General features: G+C 40.3%; 1 protein-coding gene across 4 annotated transcripts in view; it reads right to left on the bottom strand.

Moving 5' to 3' along the window:
• Nucleotides 1-5,135: 5,135 nt before the first annotated feature.
• Nucleotides 5,136-19,629, bottom strand: part of KIT (KIT proto-oncogene, receptor tyrosine kinase) — a 77,495-nt gene continuing 63,001 nt past the window's right edge. For 2 of the 4 annotated variants that reach the window (XM_058547095.1, XM_058547096.1), the window contains exons 9-21: nucleotides 18,001-18,194; nucleotides 16,738-16,844; nucleotides 16,518-16,644; nucleotides 16,134-16,238; nucleotides 15,939-16,049; nucleotides 14,579-14,729; nucleotides 12,622-12,713; nucleotides 11,992-12,119; nucleotides 10,811-10,933; nucleotides 7,352-7,463; nucleotides 7,136-7,235; nucleotides 6,677-6,782; nucleotides 5,136-5,532 (exon numbers count right to left, since the gene is read on the bottom strand). In XM_058547095.1, the coding sequence (XP_058403078.1) occupies nucleotides 5,404-5,532; nucleotides 6,677-6,782; nucleotides 7,136-7,235; nucleotides 7,352-7,463; nucleotides 10,811-10,933; nucleotides 11,992-12,119; nucleotides 12,622-12,713; nucleotides 14,579-14,729; nucleotides 15,939-16,049; nucleotides 16,134-16,238; nucleotides 16,518-16,644; nucleotides 16,738-16,844; nucleotides 18,001-18,194 (1,585 nt within the window). In that variant the 3' untranslated portion in view covers nucleotides 5,136-5,403. The remainder of the gene's footprint in view (nucleotides 5,533-6,676; nucleotides 6,783-7,135; nucleotides 7,236-7,351; nucleotides 7,464-10,810; nucleotides 10,934-11,991; nucleotides 12,120-12,621; nucleotides 12,714-14,578; nucleotides 14,730-15,938; nucleotides 16,050-16,133; nucleotides 16,239-16,517; nucleotides 16,645-16,737; nucleotides 16,845-18,000; nucleotides 18,195-19,629) is intronic. The other 2 variants (XM_058547098.1, XM_058547099.1) reach the window with 1 other exon arrangement.

Here is a 19,629-nt window from a genome sequence, read left to right as displayed (position 1 = left end):
AAACACTGTGTCCTTATAAAAAGAGTGAATTTGGACACACACACCCAGAGGGAGAACACCATGTGAAGAAGGCAGAGATCTACAAGCCAAGGAACACCAAAGATTGCCAGCAAACCAGGAGCTAGGAGAGAGGCATGGAGCAGATTCTCTCGCAAGTCTGGGAAGGAACCCTGCTGACACCCGGATCTCGGACCTCTCACCTCCAGAACCGCGAGACAACAAATCTCTGTATATACCACCCAGTTTGTGGTACTTTGTCACGGCAGCCTTAGCAAAGTAATATACTTTTTTACAAAAATTCACTCAAAGGCTGCCCAGCTGGTCCCAAGACCCTTCCGGGGTGGGGAGTGTTTCCCCATGTAGACGCTGGCCCTGCTGACCCTCTCCCAAGGGCAAGCCCGGGGTGGGGGAGCCTCTGGTCTTCAGTTTCCGCACTTCCAGCCCAGGGACTCCTCCTTGGGAGCTTCAGCACCCCTCCCCCTTCTGAATAAGGAAGAGAACTTCTGCCACTTGCCCTTCCTCCCCGCCCTTCCCCACCCACCCAAGCCCTGCTTTTCTCTTCTTGTTCCCGCAAAGCAGCTGTGCATGCCCAAAGGAACTTTCTTAGTTCCCCTTTCTCCTCCTCCCCAAAGCCTGACCCCTAGTGTGAAAGGAAGCTGCCTTCCAAGGTCCTACTCTGGGGAAAAGTTGTGTTTTCTTGTATTTCCTGCACCCATTTCCTCCCAGATGGCTCTCCTTTTCTCCAAGCTGAGGGAATGTTTAATTATTCATTCAAAAAGTATTAAATAACCCTGAATAAGTACTGTGCTAGAAGCTTCAGAAGGGTCTAAGACAGAGAACATTTGTGCCTCAAGAAACTCGAAAATTGGTAATCATTTAAGGGTGACAGGTCAGTCTCTCCTTAGGCTAACTCCAGTTGCCTTGTATGGGCTTCCTGGAGGAGGCTGAGACTTCTAAGGCATCTTGGCTCCATGGGGAAGAGTGCTGTGATGGATGAGTGATGTCTGCACGGACACGGAGCAGGAGATGCCAGCAAGGAAGACCACGTACTTGCCACCACTGAAGTGCAAGACTCAGATCTGGATTCAAATTCTGGTTCCATGTACTACTCTGTGAACCTGAGCAAGTCTCAACCTCTTACAACCTCTTGAGCAATTTAACCTCTGAGTGTCTAGATAATTAAATATTTTAACAAGTAAATTATAACCAGTGAAACCAGTGACCCTAGCACATACAGTCATGTGCCACATACGCTACTTCGGTCAACAACGGACCGCGTATACGACAGTGGTCCCATAAGATTAGTACCATAGATCCTGGGTGTGTACTAGGCTATACCATCTAGGTTTGTCTAAGTACATTCTGTGATGTTCACACAACAAAGAAATCTCCTAACAATGCATTTCTCAGAATGTATCCCCATTGTTAAGCATCGTATGTCTGTACAGGTATTTTATGTTAATTGATTTTAAGACAGAATATAGTCGAGGTGGGGAGGAGATAAGACAAAAACAGTAATAATTACAGTACAAGGCAGAATAGATTGTAACAGCAATAAGAAGTCTGAATATGTGGAAGCAGAAAAGAGTGGGGCATATTCATGGATCTATGGTACGTGAGAGAAACCCAGAAGGAAGGCTGGAGCAAAAACAGGGAGCCTTGAATTCCTGGCTAAAAAGTTGGGATTTTAATAAAACACCAAAATCTCTAGAGCAAAGTCAAGCTTCACAGCAAACTAGTACAATACTGTTTGCATTTAAGAGAAAGACAACTAGAAGCAAATTTTTGACCGTATAGTTCTATATGGGGTAACAACTGGGTTACGTTGGTACAGGAGCATCTTCTTCTTTCCTAATAAGCCTAATTAGCCATAACAAAAGTTATCATTTGTGAGCACTATTTATGGATTAGGCATATGAACAAGGTGGTCCTGTTCATATTAGTTCAATATTAGTACATTGTACTAATGTACTAATAGTACTGTTCAATATTAGTACATTGAGGCAGATACTATTATAGAACCTGAGAGTTCAAGAGCTAATCTGTCCAATGTCACACAGCAGTAAGTGGTAGAGACAAGGCTGGCACCAGGATTTGAACCCAGTTTGAGCCTGGACACCAAGTACCTGATACTACTTTGTAATTAAAAGCTGGGCCAGGGAGGGAAATAGCTACAGACTAATAATACAGGGGCCATTGACTGCTTCTAACTCAAGATTTCACACACATGAAAAAGTCTAAATGACACTGAAAACATTCAGAAAGAAAGGATTTCTTTCTTTTGTGGTCAGTTAGCATTTGTTCCTGTCTGTAAACGATGGAAAATGCTTGACTGAAATGTGGGTCTGTTTTTCACTGATGGCTGATGTGTCCCTGGCCACACAATTCCCTCCTGATTTTAAAGGGATTCCTCTTCATGACAGGTCACCTCTCACCCCCTTTCCCTTTCCTTTCAGGAGATACTTCTGCAGGTATGGAAGTCAGGTCAATAAAGAAAATCAAAACCGACGGTGTTTTGTGTGCCTAACTATCGTTTTTAATAGGATTACATGGTTCAGGGTTGTTCTTCGTTTCAAGCTGGAAGAACTTGCAGGCTTCATGCAGGTTCCACTGGTCTGGACTGGACTTCCTGATCACAAAGGATGCTCCAGCCACAAGACGAGATGCTTGAACTAACAGGCACAAATCACTTCCCTCCAAGAAAGTAACAGAACTTAACTCTGTTCCAGAAGCAAGTGAGAATAAAGATTGAAGGGTGGAGCACGAACATCTCATGATGAAATAACCTCCCTTCAAAACCCAAGCCAACAAGAATGTAAACCATTTCCTTGGGATTCCTCATGTCAACCTTGTAAATTACTTTACTGTTCACGTTAATTTTACACAATCTCTTTTAGGAGGAAATATGCCAGTGATAGTAGATTGAACCACATGAACCTGCTGCTATTTGACCATTATTTTGCCCACAAAAGTGGTCATTTCTCATGAATCAACCTAATAATAATCATAGCAATGTGCAGTATTCTTACAAGGTTTTCTATGTTTATTTTTCAATTTAAATGAAGACCTCAGATTATAAAAATAAAAAGAGAAAATATAGCACATACTAAATTCTTAATAAATGTCTGCTGAATCTTCAAGTATATAAATCCCAGTGATCAGAGAGTCTTGCATGTATCTTATGCATACTAGGTATAAAACTTTCTAATGTCAGGGTGAATGTACTTTAACACTTTAAAGTTTAATTTCGCCAAGCTTGAAATAATAAAAAAAATTCCATTTGATTTATATATTTACATTTTTATTAGAATTCTTCATAACTGTCAACAAATGGACAACATATCAGGAGAAAAACACATGGAACACCAACATCCTTTAAACTTGTACAGCTTACATATTTACACATAAAGTTACTGCATATAAAAAATATTTTCAAGGACTCATGGGCTTAGGAATATTCAAAAGACGTTATTGCTACATTTCAATATTTACAAAAACAGCCACAAAATAATTTCAAACATTAAGCCACTGCAAAGAAACATCTGATGTAAAAAAAAAAAATTATAAAAATATAAACTTCCAAGAATATCCAAGACAAAACTCTCAGTGAAGTGCCCCTGAAGTACCTAGACACCTACAATTAACAACCACTTTTCTTACTTGAATCAAAGTCAATAGAAACGCAAAGGAAATTTTCAGACAAAGTATGGCAAACAGCAACAATCTCTTATGTGACAACAAAACCCCAAAACCTGTTACCTTTGGAAAGGTGTGAGAGCATAAAACTCCAGTGCAAATGGTTACTTCCAGATACATGGCCACAGTTCTCTAAATGTAGTCTAAGGGACCTAGAAGAGGAAAACTGTGAAGGCAGCATACCTGAATCTTGCAAGACACTACACGAACCTTGCCATGTACACATAGACCTCTTATAGTTGGGTAGTGATGGAAAAAAAAGGTAAACTCAAGAATAACACCCAGGCTACAGCCTAAAGGGTAAAATTCAAATATGTTTCAGTGGCAGAGTAGCATTAATAAGGTCTAAGGAACAGGTACAGTATGTTGAGTATAAATAACAGAGTGCCTTAAGAGCAGGTGGATTGCAAATAAACAGGTACTCTGCTTCCTCCATGCCTCTATGTGAGCTCTTGGTAAGCTTCTCTAGACAGCTAGGTGAAGAGCAGTGCTGATGATGGAAGCCAAGCTACTTCTTGGGTACTAAAGGACCCTTTTGGGCTCAAGGCAAGAAAGCCCCCCAAAATATTTGTCTACAAGCATACACACGCACACACACATACACACTTATATAGATACTGGCCTGGTGTCCAGGACATGCCTGCAAAGGAGGCTGAATCTGAATTTTACTTCCTGCTACAGAAGAACCCAAGCCAAGACAGCACTGTTTCGTCACTCCTGCCGGAGTCACTCCGTCAATCGGTCACTTCTTCAAACGGCATCAAATCCATCGAGCACAAGGCCATTCTGAAGCTGGTAGGCTTGTGCTGGAGAATCTATAGGGCAAGTTCCTCGACTACAAAAGGAGATTTCTGTTAAGATTGTGCTTGGCAATTATGTTTTTTCTTTAACAAAAAAGCACAAACCGTTTCCTTCCAACTCGTCTGGCTCTTAACCTATTCCTACAGAAGCAGACTTGAGCCAGGGTTGTATCCAGAAACTACACCTTGTGGGTTTTCCCCCCTCAAATATATGAACATGAACATTTATAGATGAGTATATACAAATGCTGGCTGGGGGAGGCCTTCTCTCCAATTCAGCTCCCTAATAGCAAAGTCCATTTAGAAATGTAGACCCACAGTACAAAGGCTCATGCACAGCAGCGAGTCTTCATTCACGCTCAGGAGCATTTTCTCATGGCTTACATCTCATTCCCAGCATGAAATACTAGATTTCTTAAGCCCAGATATTCATAGATTTCTGCCCTTTGTTCTAATAACATTCTATTTTCCACATCAAGGGCTCAGGTTTCAGCTTTTAATCTTGCTGCATCATACCATTAAGGACAGTCATGAGGGCCCAAGGTGACCACTGCCATTTATTCAAATAAACTACCAACCATACTTTTTGAACAGAAATTGGAGAAGCCTTGGAAAGGACTCAGGGTGTCTAGCCCATCCCACCCTCCCTTTCTCCAAGTCAGAATTTTTTTCGTTAACGGGGGCTACTTTGCTATTGGGAAGATATGCAGTTCGAACCCTTGCAATGGGATGTGGTTGATGACACAAATCATCAGCCACTGAAGTGTGCTCATAAAGACGGGATTACAGCGGGGTGTCTACTACCCTGGAGTAGGATGCAAGTTGAAGGAGAACAAAATAACCATCATAGAAACCAAAGGAATGGGGATCATTCTCGTGCGGGAGACCCCCAGACGCTCATTCTGCTTCAGACATCTTCATGCACCAGCAGAGGCTGGGTGGAGGAAGCACTGCTGCCCACAGAATTGATCCGCACAGAATGGTCCACCACGGAGTTCTCCTGGTTGGGGCTGCAGTTGGCTAAGTTGGAATAAATCTGAGGAAAATAAGTCCACCGTCAATATACGAGTCCCCATGACAAACACGGCAACAGAGGGGCATGTTTGCGGCTTTAGAATTGCAAATAACTGCTGAAGACTCTTAAAGAGAAGAGGTTTCCAAGACCACAGCCAAAAACCAAATCATATTGACAAAAGAAAACACATCTTTTGTTCTACCCCTCCTTTTCCCCAAAGTCTGATTACCTAAGATGTGGTGGCAAAAAATGTGCTTTTCTGCTGGGACACATCTGGAAGCAAGCACTATCTAACCTATTAAAAAGATTTATAAATCTTTATTGCCAACTACAACCCAACAGCTGAAGTAATTTGCTGAGACATTGGTGGCCCTTCCAGGAGGTCTTTCCAGTGAGAATCAAGCACTTGGGTGGAAAACACTGTTTAATTTGAAATATGCTTTGAAATCTGGAAGAGCAAAGCTTTAACCCAAAAGTGTCAGCGATACACACTCTTAGAAAAGACAGCTCCAAGCACACACTCCAGAAACAAAAGCAGCTTAAAAAAATCTGAGTCAAAGTAAGGGTCACTAATTCTGCCTTAAAAGCAGGAGAGGAAATAAATGGATTTGAGTTTTGAATTCCCCCCTCCCCAAATCACTGGGAGGGATGTCCCAACTTCAAACGGCTCTTCATTCTCTATGGCTCGTGGGCATGACGGCGATCTGACAGCGACCTATGCTTGTTTGAGCAGAAGGCTTATTTCATCGCCGTAACAAGCTGTCTTTTCTATGCTTTTATTCTAGTTCACATCCCCCCAACCCTCCAAAGGCAGAATGGCCCTGACATGTGAGAGAGAGAACATGTAGACCCCATGACCAGCATTTGGGGTGGGGGAGGAAACGTGGCAAATCCTTATGGAAACTTCTACTTCTACACTTCTGAGTGTAGAGCCCACCACTCTTTCCCCTCCTCATCTCAAATCCTTTGGCTCAGAATGGGAGTTGGGCAGAAAGAAACAAGAACTTGTTTCCATTGCTCTACTTTCCCACCCAAAGCCCAATTTACAGCCCCAGCCAAGGAGAGAAGGAGTGGACAGCCTGGTCCTCACCTCCAGAGCCTGAGAAGGAGGATATACTTGGAACCAAGAGAAGGGAGATTCTATGCCTGGCCAGAGTGTACTCACATGATTGGTGCTATCTGAAATCTGCTTCTCAATGAGCTGCACGATCTGCTTGAATGTTGGCCTTTTTAGAGGATCAGCATCCCAGCAAGTCTTCATTACGTCATACCTGCAAAATGAGGGCCATTTACTATCACCTCTCTATGCCCTTAACCTGTCTTCACATGTATGCCATGCAACAATTTCAAAAATAATTCCAGGGCCATGCAACTGGACATATCGAATGACACATGCATAAAACAAAACACTGTATGTATGAAACGCTGCTGAAACTTTCTGGATATTTGGTGACAAGATTATGAAAATAAGCTACAGAAATGACATTTAACCAGGATGTCATAAAAAGGAACCAAGTGACATTTCAACCTTGCTAGTGAAAACCCTCAACATCTGGGTTTCTGTCTTTAAAAAGGAAAGTAAAAGGGGAAACATTATCTGAAAGAAAAACATCTTGGCCCTTACATTTCAGCAGGTGCGTGCTCAGGGCTGAGCATTCGGAAACCTTCCTTGATCATCTTGTAGAACTTTGAATCGACTGGCATTCCAGGGTAGGGGCTGCTTCCTGAGGCACAAACAGTTTGCAAATCGGCAGGAATAATAAGCAAGCGAGACACTGATAAAATCTTAAAGAAGATGCTGTGAGTCTAATCGAGGTGACTTTGGCAAGGATCATTTTACCTAAAGAGAACAGCTCCCACAGAAAAATCCCATAGGACCAGACATCGCTTTCAAATGTGTACACACAGTTGAAAATGCTTTCAGGTGCCATCCACTTCACAGGTAGCCGAGCCTGTAATGGAAACACAACAGATTCAGCAATGTTAATTAAGAAGCTCAAAATACTGAACAGAAAATGTTCCTATAGACGTTGCTCTTGCTGAGCAGTGGGGGTGAGAACTTGACTGCCATCTCACAAAGGCCTTTTACCTGTATGACCTCAGAGGACCCAAGGTACCTCTGAAATAGGTGAATCATAGGTATACTACGCCCATTTTCAAGATGGGACGTTGAGTCAGTACAGCATGGTGGTTAAGAGCACAGAGGTCAGAGACAGACATCTCATCCTGACTCCATCACTGGCTTGAGTAACACAGAGATTTGTTAGTTACCACCGAGTATGTTTTCCCCTTTTCTCTTAATAACAGAAACATGGCTTCCCACAACAAAGGCTACACTCCTCAGCTCCTTTGCAGTGAGGTGTAGCCATGTAGCCACTCAGTTTTGGCCCCTAAGTTAGAAGTGTTATATGGCAGCTTTAGGAAAATCTCCTTAAGGTGTAGCTGGCCTGTGCCCTTTGCCCTTTTCCTGCTTGTCCCGTCCTCCATCCTGCCTTCTGGATGTGCTGGCTGGCTATCTAGTGGCCCTCCTGGACCATGGGGATGAGAGTTACACCCAGGGATGGTAAAAAATGGAAAGGTGGAAGGATTTCATCCCTGAGTACTTCATGGAACCTCTATACATGCCTACCTTGCCTCTCCTTCACTTCTTTTTCTTTCCTTTTGGGTTTTCTGTCATATGCAACCAAAGCATCCCCTTACTAATACATTGGGAAAGTCACTTAAATATCTGTAACTAAGCCTTGGTATCTTCTTCTGTAAAACAAATACATCAAATTTCATGAGTTGATTTATGGATTAAATGAGATAATGTGGGTAGAAGTGCTTAGCATAGTACCCACTAATATCTGAAAAACTGCCCCACAAGCAAGCACTCAATAAACAGTAGTGGCTTTTGATGATTACGACTATTCCAAGGCAGCGAGGGGCAGATTCAGGGCTTAAATTCAACAGCTGGACTTCACATCCTGAACTCTTTCTGCTAAATAGACCCAAACTTTCCATGACTATTCTTATTCGTCTTAGAGACATTCTGCATTCCTGGATGTTAATCTACCAGAAAAAGCTAAATCAATCCTTCTCTTAATCCATTTAGGATTGAAAACTGGGAAGACAATTTTTTTAGTCTTAAAGTTATTTTAGTCAATAGAGATAAAAAAAAAAGCCTTCCAGTATCCTCTCCTGGATTTGGTTCTCAAGTTCCTACAGGGACTCTTAACCTGAGATCTAGGGGCATCTTGAATTCAGGGGCCTGTGAACTTGGGAAAAATTACATCCTTGTTTCCACTAAGTTCTAAATGAAGTTTAGCACTTCCTTAAATTACAAATGAAGGCAATAAAGCACAGGAGTCTAAGCAGAACCTGTGACTTTGTCACCAACAGTAATCAGAGGTATCTTCATTGTATCCCGGTGTTTACAGTCATCACCACTTTGAAATCAAACCAGTTTTAGACCCACAGCTAGAACATGTTACCCCGTGTAACAAAGAAGCACATGTACTGACATATCACAAATTTACTTCTTAATATTTTGATAACTGTATTTCAATTTAACTGCTTTTCTTGGTAATGGTATGTATTTTATTTTACGCATTTAAAACTCTGTTCTGATAAGGGATCCACAGGCGTCATCAGACTATGAAAGAGGCCATCACACAAAAATGACTAACAACCCACGAGAAATGGGAGAACCTTCAGAGAAACTGACACCAGGAGATCTCCAATGACTATGATGTAAATGTTGGGGCAGTAACATGTTGTGTGAGTTTTCTTGGTTTTAACTTGCCCCATAAATCCTCCTTACCCAGTAGCCTGGAGAAGAGTGGTATCTGTGATTGGTTAGTTCAACTGACTTGAGCTGGAGGCCACAATCTGGAAGCCTAGGGGTACGTAACCCATTCTTGTTAATTCCAACTAAGGTCACTAACCAATAACAAGCTATTAAGAAGCTGCAGCATAACCACTGTCACGATTATTTATATTCCAAATAAGACATTGATATAGAATAGTCAGAATACTATGTGCCATATAAGTATTAGCTGCATTGGGCCTGCCACTGTTCTAAGCACTTTACATATATTAACTCATTTAATCCTCACAACAACTTTATGAGGCAGGTGACAGTGTCATTCTCAAGAGGAGAAAAACCAAGGTTCAGAGGTGTTGGGTAATTTTTGCCAAATATTACACAGCCACTAAATGATGGAACCAGATTCAAACTCAGCAAGACTGGGTCCAGAACCCACCAACTTCTTCCTCTTACCCTTTTGTCAATATTCAAAGGCCTGGATAAGGAATCACCTCTCATTCTTCCTTCTAATAGTACACCAGGATGGACAGAATTTGGTTTTATTAACACTCCTAATGATGAAATCTAGCCTCGGAGGAGATTTATTAGAAATGCAACACTTTGATCAGGAAGAAAATACCAGCAACATTTCTACAAAACCAAGTCAAGTACAGCCTACCCATATGGATGCCATAGTGATGGAGGAGAAAATATGACATTATCATAAAGCACACGAATAGCTTCCTCCAGAAATAAATCTGGACTGTAGAAATGGCCCTGTGAAAACAGACATAGAAAAATATCCATACAGGACTAGATAGCTTTCCATACTAATGGGAAATCTGGAAATCACAGGCTCTGGTTTCAGCCGCTACTCACAATGTCACCTCAGACCAACCTCACTAAAATATACTGTACTTTAGTTTCTCCAACTCTCAGAATGTGAAGACATCGCATTCTAATGCCAGTGGGTTGTTCTGATAATACAATGAAAACTGGCAGTGAAATAAATCACTTTGAGATAAAATCACTATGTTCTATAAACCAACGATTATTTATGGACCTATTTAATAAGCTCTCTATTGGTTATAAGACCCAACAGTCTATATACCTAATTCTAAACATTATCTTAGATTTTCATCTTTTTCACATAGCATGTCAATCTCAAAATAAAATTCTCCTGCTGTGACCTTCAGGTCCACATTTGTTTCACTTGAACAAAATCGAGTTCATTGCTATTCTCAGGCTATAATGAAAATTAAGGCTATTTCTGTTTCCTTCACACGCCCCATAATTACACAATTAGAATTAAGAATTCTATTATCGGAATGCTAGTTGTAGTAATGTTCAGCATTCCATGCAAATTTTGCAGAAGTATACTTAATCTGACTGCTAAAATGCATAATTTCTCAAAGGTAGGATCTGCATTATGAAAACCATAAAAAACAATTCTTATAAAGACTTGAAGCTAAAATCCTTCACTGGACTGTCAAGCAGAGAGCAGGTACTCACATTTCCTTTGACCACATAATTAGAATCATTCTTGATGTCTCTGGCTAGACCAAAATCACAAATCTTTGTGATTCGACCATGAGTAAGGAGGATATTTCTGGCTGCCAAGTCTCTGTGAATACACTATTAGGAGAGACAGGGAGAAAAGAAAACCATTCAAATTTTATTTTAAACTTTTAAAGAGTGAAAACTATGTTTAATGCTAGAATTCTGCTTATGTTATACGCATCCAATACTTTTGCTTTACATTTAAACTATTCAGTGCACCAAAAATAAATATCTAAATTATGCTCTGAATGATATTCAAAATTCATGTTTCACATCGTTAGGACCTTAATTACTATAATCGCTTTCAAAACCAACTTGAACAAATGCTTTTTTTCTTCTTAGGATGGCTTTCATTCATAGGAAAATACATTATAAATAGTTGTATCGTATTTTTTAAACTGAAAACTCATTTTGCATGCTTCCCTTTGAATGTGCTTTGATAGAGTTTCTAAAATGTGTTTGCGACTTCAATTTGACATCTCCCAAGGATGCAGGGAAGAGGCTCTTTATTTCAGCTATCCTATATCCTCTTTTAGTTTGGTAATTGTTTGGAAATGTCACCAACGACACTTAAGGGCAGGATCTGTAACTTCATTCTATGCTGCTAGTCCCATGTCCTAGAGAATTCCTCTCACCCTTCCAGGGACCATGTTCCTTCTTTTGGTTCCATCATTCTCTCCCCATCCCCATCTTTTTCCTAAATGTTTATTATTCTGATTCCTTATTCCCTCACACTTCACAAACCATACACACAATATTTGGGATCTAACTTTAATAAAAACAAAGTATACGCTTCATCAAGCATTGCAACTACATGAGGCACCCCCTCCTTTTGCTGATAAAATAATGATCTCTCCATTTTCTAAGAGCGGCTCCTGTATCCTAAAAGCCACAAGTTTTAAATGAATTCATTGCATATAAAAAAATATTCATAGAAAGCTCATTTAGACAGGCTTGCACTTTAAAGCTTATAAATGAGAACAGGAATTCCAAAGAGACAACAGTTGGAACATGAAGAAACTAAATTTCCTCTGCTTTTGGTTACCACACTTCAAAATGACACTCTACATGCTAACTATGGCTCTAAAATGCTCCATTCTGGGGGGGAAAAAAGAGAGACCCTTCCCACTTACGTTCTTTGAGGCAAGGAACGCCATGCCCTTTGCCACCTGGTAAGAAAAGCTCAGCAAGTCTTCCAGGTCTAGGGCCAACTCGTCATCTTCCATGATGGCGGGAGTCACATCTCTTTCTATGTATGAGCCTGTCAGAAGCAGAAGGATTTTCTTAGTAATTAAAACCTTAAAGGCGAGGAAAATAAGACAGTGACAGTAACAATACCAAAGGACGGTAATGAATGAACTGATGTGAATTTGCAAGCAAATCACCTTCCCAGTGTTGAGGAAAGATGGATGTTGCATCACAAAGTTAATATTCACAATCCTGGGCTAAGTTACGAAGTCTTTAGGGGAGAAGGATGTGGATTAATACAAAAATCTCATATTTCTGATATGACAATATATATTTGGTATATTTTGATAGGCATATATTTTCATATATGCAGTAAGATGCTCTGATACAATAACACATGCTCTGACCCCAAATACCCACTTGCAACCCTTAACTGCCAGTGACCATTGGCACTGCCATTGGACCCTATGCAAAGGAGCACTAGTGGGTCCCTATCAGGAATGATGTTATATTCCATAGCGGTATAAGAAATCCTCTGTAAATGAAGTTGTTTTTCTTGCTTGATAGGTACCCACCTATTCTCGCAGATCTCCTTTTGTCTGTCTTGGTTGGTACAACATAAGAAACTCCGGGTTTCATGTCCATGTACTCATTAGTACTATCATTGCTGGGAGAGAGGAAACATCCATCAAATCATGATTGAATAAAATGGGAAATGGAGGGAGTGCCCATGGAGCAGGCTCTATTTCCCCACTCCATTTATTTATTTTTTTTTTACAAAATACGCTAATTTTATTCAAAGAAAGTTGACTAAGAAAATCTTGCCAAGTTTGAATGAGGAAAATCTTGTTCAGTAAGATATGAGTTTTTAATATTCAACATTAGGGTCCAATCCCCAGGAATGAGATAGCCTTTTGTGTGTTCAATCATAGGAGGGACTCAGGTTAGAAATTTCCCATCTTTTGACACCAGGGATTTAATGAGAAACAGAGAGCCAAAAACATCATCCCACAGTACTTCAAACTCTCTAAATTAGCCCCAAGAGACAAGATGAAAGAGACAGAGAACCAGAGTTTCTGAGACGTGTTATAGGGGGAAGGCAGAGATCGTTAACATACAGCGAGTGATGGAAGAAGGTTTAAAAAAAACCGAGTTTGGTTCAGATAAACACCAATAATTGGATGATTTTCTGAACCATCTGGACCTCTTGAATCTGCAACATTTGGCTGGAGAGTCTTCAAGATTTCTAGTACTTCCTGCTTCTGATTAGCATAGAAACAGCATGACAACAATCTCCTTCGAGTGTGCTGGTGGTTCCAATCCCATATGGGATCCCAAAGCACAAAGAACACCACACAGGATGGAACAATTCAGGCCATTATTTCAGAAAGTTAAAAAATATAAATGCAGCCAAAGTTTTAGAAATAAGGCAAAGCGGCTCATTTATTCATATAAAGAGCACATGCTCTGGAGCAACTAACAGAAGGTGGTTTGTACAGCATTTTACTACCACTCGACACTACTCAAGTTTACAAGATTAAAAAAATTAAAAAACTTCACCTGGGGTTTAAAACTTCAGCCAGAGGTACAGAAAAGGGCTCTAAGACTCAACTGCCCATCAAAAATATTTACTGAGGTCTCCTTGAGGACCTGGAGTTATAAGAGTTTAGGAGACAAAGTCTTGTGAGCTCAAAATGTAGGGGATATAGTGAATAAAAAGGAGAGGAGTATAAGGGATGGGCATGATGAGTACGACTTTGTTGGGCTGGTTGAGTCTAAATCTTCTTACGTGGTGGATCTTAACAACATTCAGAAAGAACAGGCCAAGCACAGCAGAGAAGAATTCTATTCTGGTTGTGAACCACACTAATTCTCCTTAAAGGAACTTGAAGCTGTTTACACATCATTCAAATTCAGAATGATATCAATGATGAAAGAGAAGAAAATAAGGAACAAGAATTTTCTAAATGTGATACAGTAGTTGTGTTTTTTTATAGCAAGATGAGTTAAAAAAAAAAAAAGAGTGAGGTATATAGAAATAATTCAGAGGTAGACGGCAAGAAACCTACATGCAGAGATATGTTTACGGCATTCTGCCATCCTGTTGAAGGTTTTAAAGGAATTTACTGTGACAACTTGACAAGCTTTCCCATTTTCCCCATAAACAGTGTCTCCCTGTAAAGCGGCATATGGGACCAAGCTCCACGGCATAAATGGAATGACATCAAGAGCAGAACCATGATAAGAGAAACAGGTATAGAGTTCCTTCAGTTGAACAGAACTAAAGCTTAGAAAAAAATGAAGGATGCATTTAAAAAAATCAAGAAAAATCTAAGTTTAACACGATTTGAATCTTTAAAAACTATTTGAACTTTCTAAACTGTTAATCACATTTAAATGACTTAATAATTCTGATTTTGCATCTCAAAGTACCTCAGTTCATTTTTTTTAAAGAATCAGCCTTGATTGCAAACCCTTCTGACCCCATGAAATACCTGTCAACACCTGACTATTTATGTAAATCGGTCTTACCAGGAAAACTCCTTTGAGCGCAGAAGGTTCTTATAAAGTGCTGCTTCTGTGTGATCCTCCTGCTTTGAGCAAATAAATGAATCACGTTTTCGTCTCAAAAAATTCAAAAGATCACCATAGCAACAATATTCCGTAATGACCAGGGTAGGTCCTACAAGCATATAAGAAAAGGTTGGAAAGAGGTGAGATATATAGACAATCTTGCCTCCCATAAAAATACCCAAGGGTGATCAGGCCTACTTAGTACCAATACAATCCTTATCAAAAAGCAGCATTATGTGGAATAACTAAACAAGCAAGCCCCTTTTTAACCTCAATTTCTAAGTGGTTAGGGGCCAGGCATGACTGCTGGTTTTACAGACAGGAGTTACAGCTTTCAACTTACACTATTTATCAAGCTTCCTACATAAATCCTTCGATTCACTTCTGTTTACAGTGAGGCTTCACGCCTCTCGGTAACGTTATTATGGATATGATGAGAGCGCAAACTGCGGCATAACAGGAAAACCAACCACACAGAACAGCCAGCCTGCTGAGACAAGACTGGAAAGTGGGTGAAAACCTGAAATGACGGGGAGTCACCTGTGTTCTGAGCACTACTAGTCGAAAATTTTTTTGGTGTTGTGAATGCCTAAAACTGCAGCTCTGAAGTTAACAGGCAACTGATTACCTTGGGTGGAAATTTCTCATGAACGATTCATGACGTGGTAAAGAAACACTTATGGGGGTTATTTTAAGAAACTATATAAAGCTGTTAACTTGACTATGGATCTCTTCAGATCTCGAGGAACAGCTTGTTTTCCACGTCTTTGTTCCTTTAGACCAAAATGCTTTCTGGAAACATCATAATAACATCCCTGATGGGAGGCTTGACTAATGCTTCAGAATTGGAAATTTAGTTTTCACAGGACTGAAGTGTTTGCCTCATCTGGCGTATATTTGAGAGCTGGTAGGCTTAAAGCCCTATTTTTAATTATGATATGCAAATAAATATTAACCCTTTAGTGACTAAATATGATCCAGCAAAACATAAAGCTTGCAAGATAAAAAGAAAAGTTTTCTGGTGAGATGAGATGTTCTCAAGATATTCAAGAGGTCAATGCTCTCAATGTGACATACATAACAGTAACTAGGGTATGTCCTGGGCTGTCCTACCCCATGAACACCCCATGATGATAAAACTAAAATATACATTCCTAAGAACATTAACTTTTGCGGGGGACATCTAGCAAGAGGTAACTATAACCTGGGTAAAAATCTTGCAAGGAGCTTATAATCAAGCATTGTCAAAATGATATCAAAATCTGCCCTCTTTTGATAATTTGACAGGTAACAAAAGGCAAGTTGGTCATGGCTTTACCTCCAACGGTGCACGCTCCGAGAAGATTCACAATATTCATATGATTGCCGAGGTAACTCAAGACTTTGAGTTCAGACATCAGGGCTTCTCGTTCCGTTAAATGGGCGCTTGCTAAAATTAGAAACATCCCATTTTAGCAAAAGACGTATTTGGCAAACTGATGTTGGGCGCGCGCAGTAGCCTGCAGGAACTTACGCTTGAGCATCTTCACAGCAACAGTCATGGCTGCATCCGACTTAATTAAGCCGTAGGCAGTGGCCTCAACAACTTTCCCGAAGGCGCCAGCACCCAAGGTTTTCCCTGCAGAAAGGAAGACAAGGAAGTAAGTGGCAGTGGTGGTGGTGGGACTGAGGCACCATCTACACAATTTCAAAATCAACAAAGAAATTAAAAACAAATTTGTCTAGATACACTTCCCTAAAATGTGCTTTAGGCCAAATCTATCAAAGGTGGTGAAATTTCACACAAAACACTTATTGTTTCAGGTGGAATAAAACAAAGGAAGCTATTGGGGTTCCTAAAGTCATTGTTATGTGTACACAGAAAGGTTACATGGAAAGCCCCTGCTTCAATACTGACCAAAACTCAGTCTGTTTCTGGGAAACTCCCATTTGTGATCATAAGGAAGTTGCGTTGGGTCTATGTAAACATAATTGTTTCCATTTATCTCCTCTACAACCTTCCACTGTACTTCATACATGGGTTTCTGGGGGGGAGAAAGGGAAAGAGACATCATCTTTTAATGGGTAATGTTTCAGGCATTATAGCCCTCAGGGCAAAAGGACAAATAAATGGTTACCTGTAAATATTTGTAGGTAAGAATCATCACGATGATGCACATCATTCCAGCAGCGATCACAAAACCAATCAGCAAGGGTGTGAACAGGGTGTGGGGATGGATTTGTTCTAAAATGAAAGAGGAACAGGGAATCACAACCTATTAGCAGGGTCAGATCTTCACCACAACCACTGAAGCCCAAACTCACCCACCGCCTATCTTACAGCCCCTGGCAGCGTTGTAAGCCCTGCGCACCTCAGCTCCTTGCCTTGGTTATCTTACTCTTGTTATTCAAAGGAATCTCTTAAAATAACATCTTTAAACCAGACTACTGTGGAAGAGAAGTTGAGGTCTCTACAGCACAAGAATAACTTCATGCTGTTTGTCAATGAAAAGCAACACCTGAATGAACTTTGTACTTCAACCAAATTCCTGCCTTGGACAACTTTAAGAAGTTTCCTTTATGGCTGGTTTATAGTTTCTTCTTTATGTTTTCCTGCATTTTCCAAATTTTCTACATTGAGCATGCATTTCTTTAACAACCGAGAAAAACATTTTTAACGTGTTCTTTTCACTGCCCTGTCTGAAAAAAAACCTATGATGAAGAACAAAAAGATACTTCCCCTCATTACTCAAAAACTGAAAATTCACCACTTTTGGGCATTCGTCTTTGCCAACTCAAGAAAACAAAAACTGAGTCCTAAGAATGTAGGTGCCTACTTTCTTTGTCTTCTAACTTCATACCAATTCATCATTTCGTCCACAAGGGTCATTTAACTTATGTTAGGAGAGCCAGTCACGCATAAATCAAATTTTAAAGATGGTAAAGACACCATAAAAGGCAGTGTTAACTTTCATATAGCGTCTGGCAATGTGTTAAAATAAGTGATTTTAAATAACTGGAATTTTAAATTGAACTTAAGTTTTTAAATTGCTGTTTCTGTTTGAGTATAAGGTAAATGTATTCCCCTATTTGCTTTCTCTACCCCTTTTTAATGGAAACATACAATTCCTCTATATATACATATCATACACATGCATGGATGCAACATACATATGTATACTCGTGCACACACATAAAATATGTATAGTACATGGTTAAAATCACTGCATAAATTTTAACAAACTAGTACAGAATGAAACTTGGTGAGTTTGATGACAGTACAGTGCGATGTAGGTATTACCAGCAATGACATGGCCAATGATGGAATGGACTTAAAATCATGATTGACATGGTAGGCAGAGCCTAAACATCCCCTTAAATTGGATTAAAAAGAAATATACCTTTGCTGTTACCTTTAAATGCAAAGTTAAAAAAGGCAGAACTCTTGCCCACATCGTTGTAAGCCCTACACTCGACCGTGCCATTGTGCTTGAATGCGCTATGATTGACAGAGCTTTGAACCACAAGTTTTCCAAAAGGTGACACAGATGAGTTTTGTATCTGCACATCCACCGGTCCAACGGGAATGGAACATCTAGGGGGAAGAAAACAATAGCCCAGATTTACTCCCGGAAAATCGATCAATCACTCAATCAAACACCTCGGATCTGGCATACTTTTAAAACCGAGTTAGGGTTCATGATCGGAACTTTCCTTTTACACTCTCTGATGTCAGAGAGTAACGATGAGTAAGTGCTTCTGTGGCACAGTGAGCAGGGAAACAGTGTGGAAGAGAAGGAAGAGGGAGATGAGGGTCTGGAGTGAGATGTGGGTTTGAATCCTGACTCAAACACCTCTTCTGTTCACCTCTGACAAGTTACTTAAATTCTCCGAGACTCAGTTCCTACAGCTGTAAAACTGGAATGGTAATGCCCATCTTGGAGGGTTATTGAAAGAATTAGAGATGAATTAAATAAGATGGCTGGCACATATCCTGGCACAGAGTAGATCCTTACAAATAAACTAACTGTGAGAGGATGTAGGGAGGGTTGAAAAGGACGAGCATGCAAGAGAAAAGCGATAAAGTCTCAAAACGATGACAACAGGGCAACCCCCAAGACCCCAGTAGTGAAGACCCTGAAGCTTGAGGTTCTATGGAGGTTCTATGGAGGGCTGTACCGCCAGGTTGCAATGACGGACCCTGACGACCCTATTTTAAATTACCCATCTGCCTCAGATGCCTAGCAGTTCTCTATTTCCTCCCCTTGCTTTGTTTATCTCCTTAGTACTTAACACCTGCACATGTTTATTTCATCTTCTGTCCATCTGCACCCATTAGAATATAAACTCACAAAGCCAGGACTCAAATGCGTTCTGTTTACTATACCAATGTCTAGTATACAGTTGGCGCTCCATAAATATTTGCTGAATGAATGACTGTACTACTGGAGTTGCTTCCACTGTGGGCATACTTTCCAGGGGTCTTGAATCCTCCCTATTATTCCCCGAAGAAAACATTCCACTAAAACTCAGCTGAAAACAACAATCCTATGCAACCTCTTCCAAGTTGTTGTGATAAAAAGATCTATTTGATGAAAAATAAAATTTCTATTATTATCTTGACTATTCAATTGTGATGTTACACTGGGCTTTTAAAGCCTGAGCATAAAACAGCATTTGATGGATAAAAACAGCAACGTTGACCCCATTTTCATCTTCAGGTAATGTGAAAGGATAATTTAAGGCTTAAGTGTGGATTGCGAGGGAGAGGAAGCACGTTGCCAGATGTGCTCTGCTCAGGGGCCGGACACCTAATCAAGGAGAAAACCTTTTTAAAACACGTTGCTTACAAATGCCATATGTATGTTGTAATTGTACGATCATTACTTTTCGGTAACTTGGCAATTAACTTCTGAGGTAATTTTTTTCATGATAACTACAGCCGCGTTTCCCACACACATTACCTCCTGTGTATAGAATGGAAATCTAATTACTCTGTCCTGGAAAATTGCTTTATCTACCTGCAGGCT

The sequence above is a fragment of the Diceros bicornis genome, chromosome 8 (assembly GCF_020826845.1).
Source record: "Diceros bicornis minor isolate mBicDic1 chromosome 8, mDicBic1.mat.cur, whole genome shotgun sequence".
Taxonomy (NCBI): Eukaryota; Metazoa; Chordata; class Mammalia; order Perissodactyla; family Rhinocerotidae; genus Diceros; species Diceros bicornis.
The sequence above is the reverse complement of the archived record's forward strand: the minus strand, read 5'-3'. Positions and strand labels throughout refer to the sequence as shown.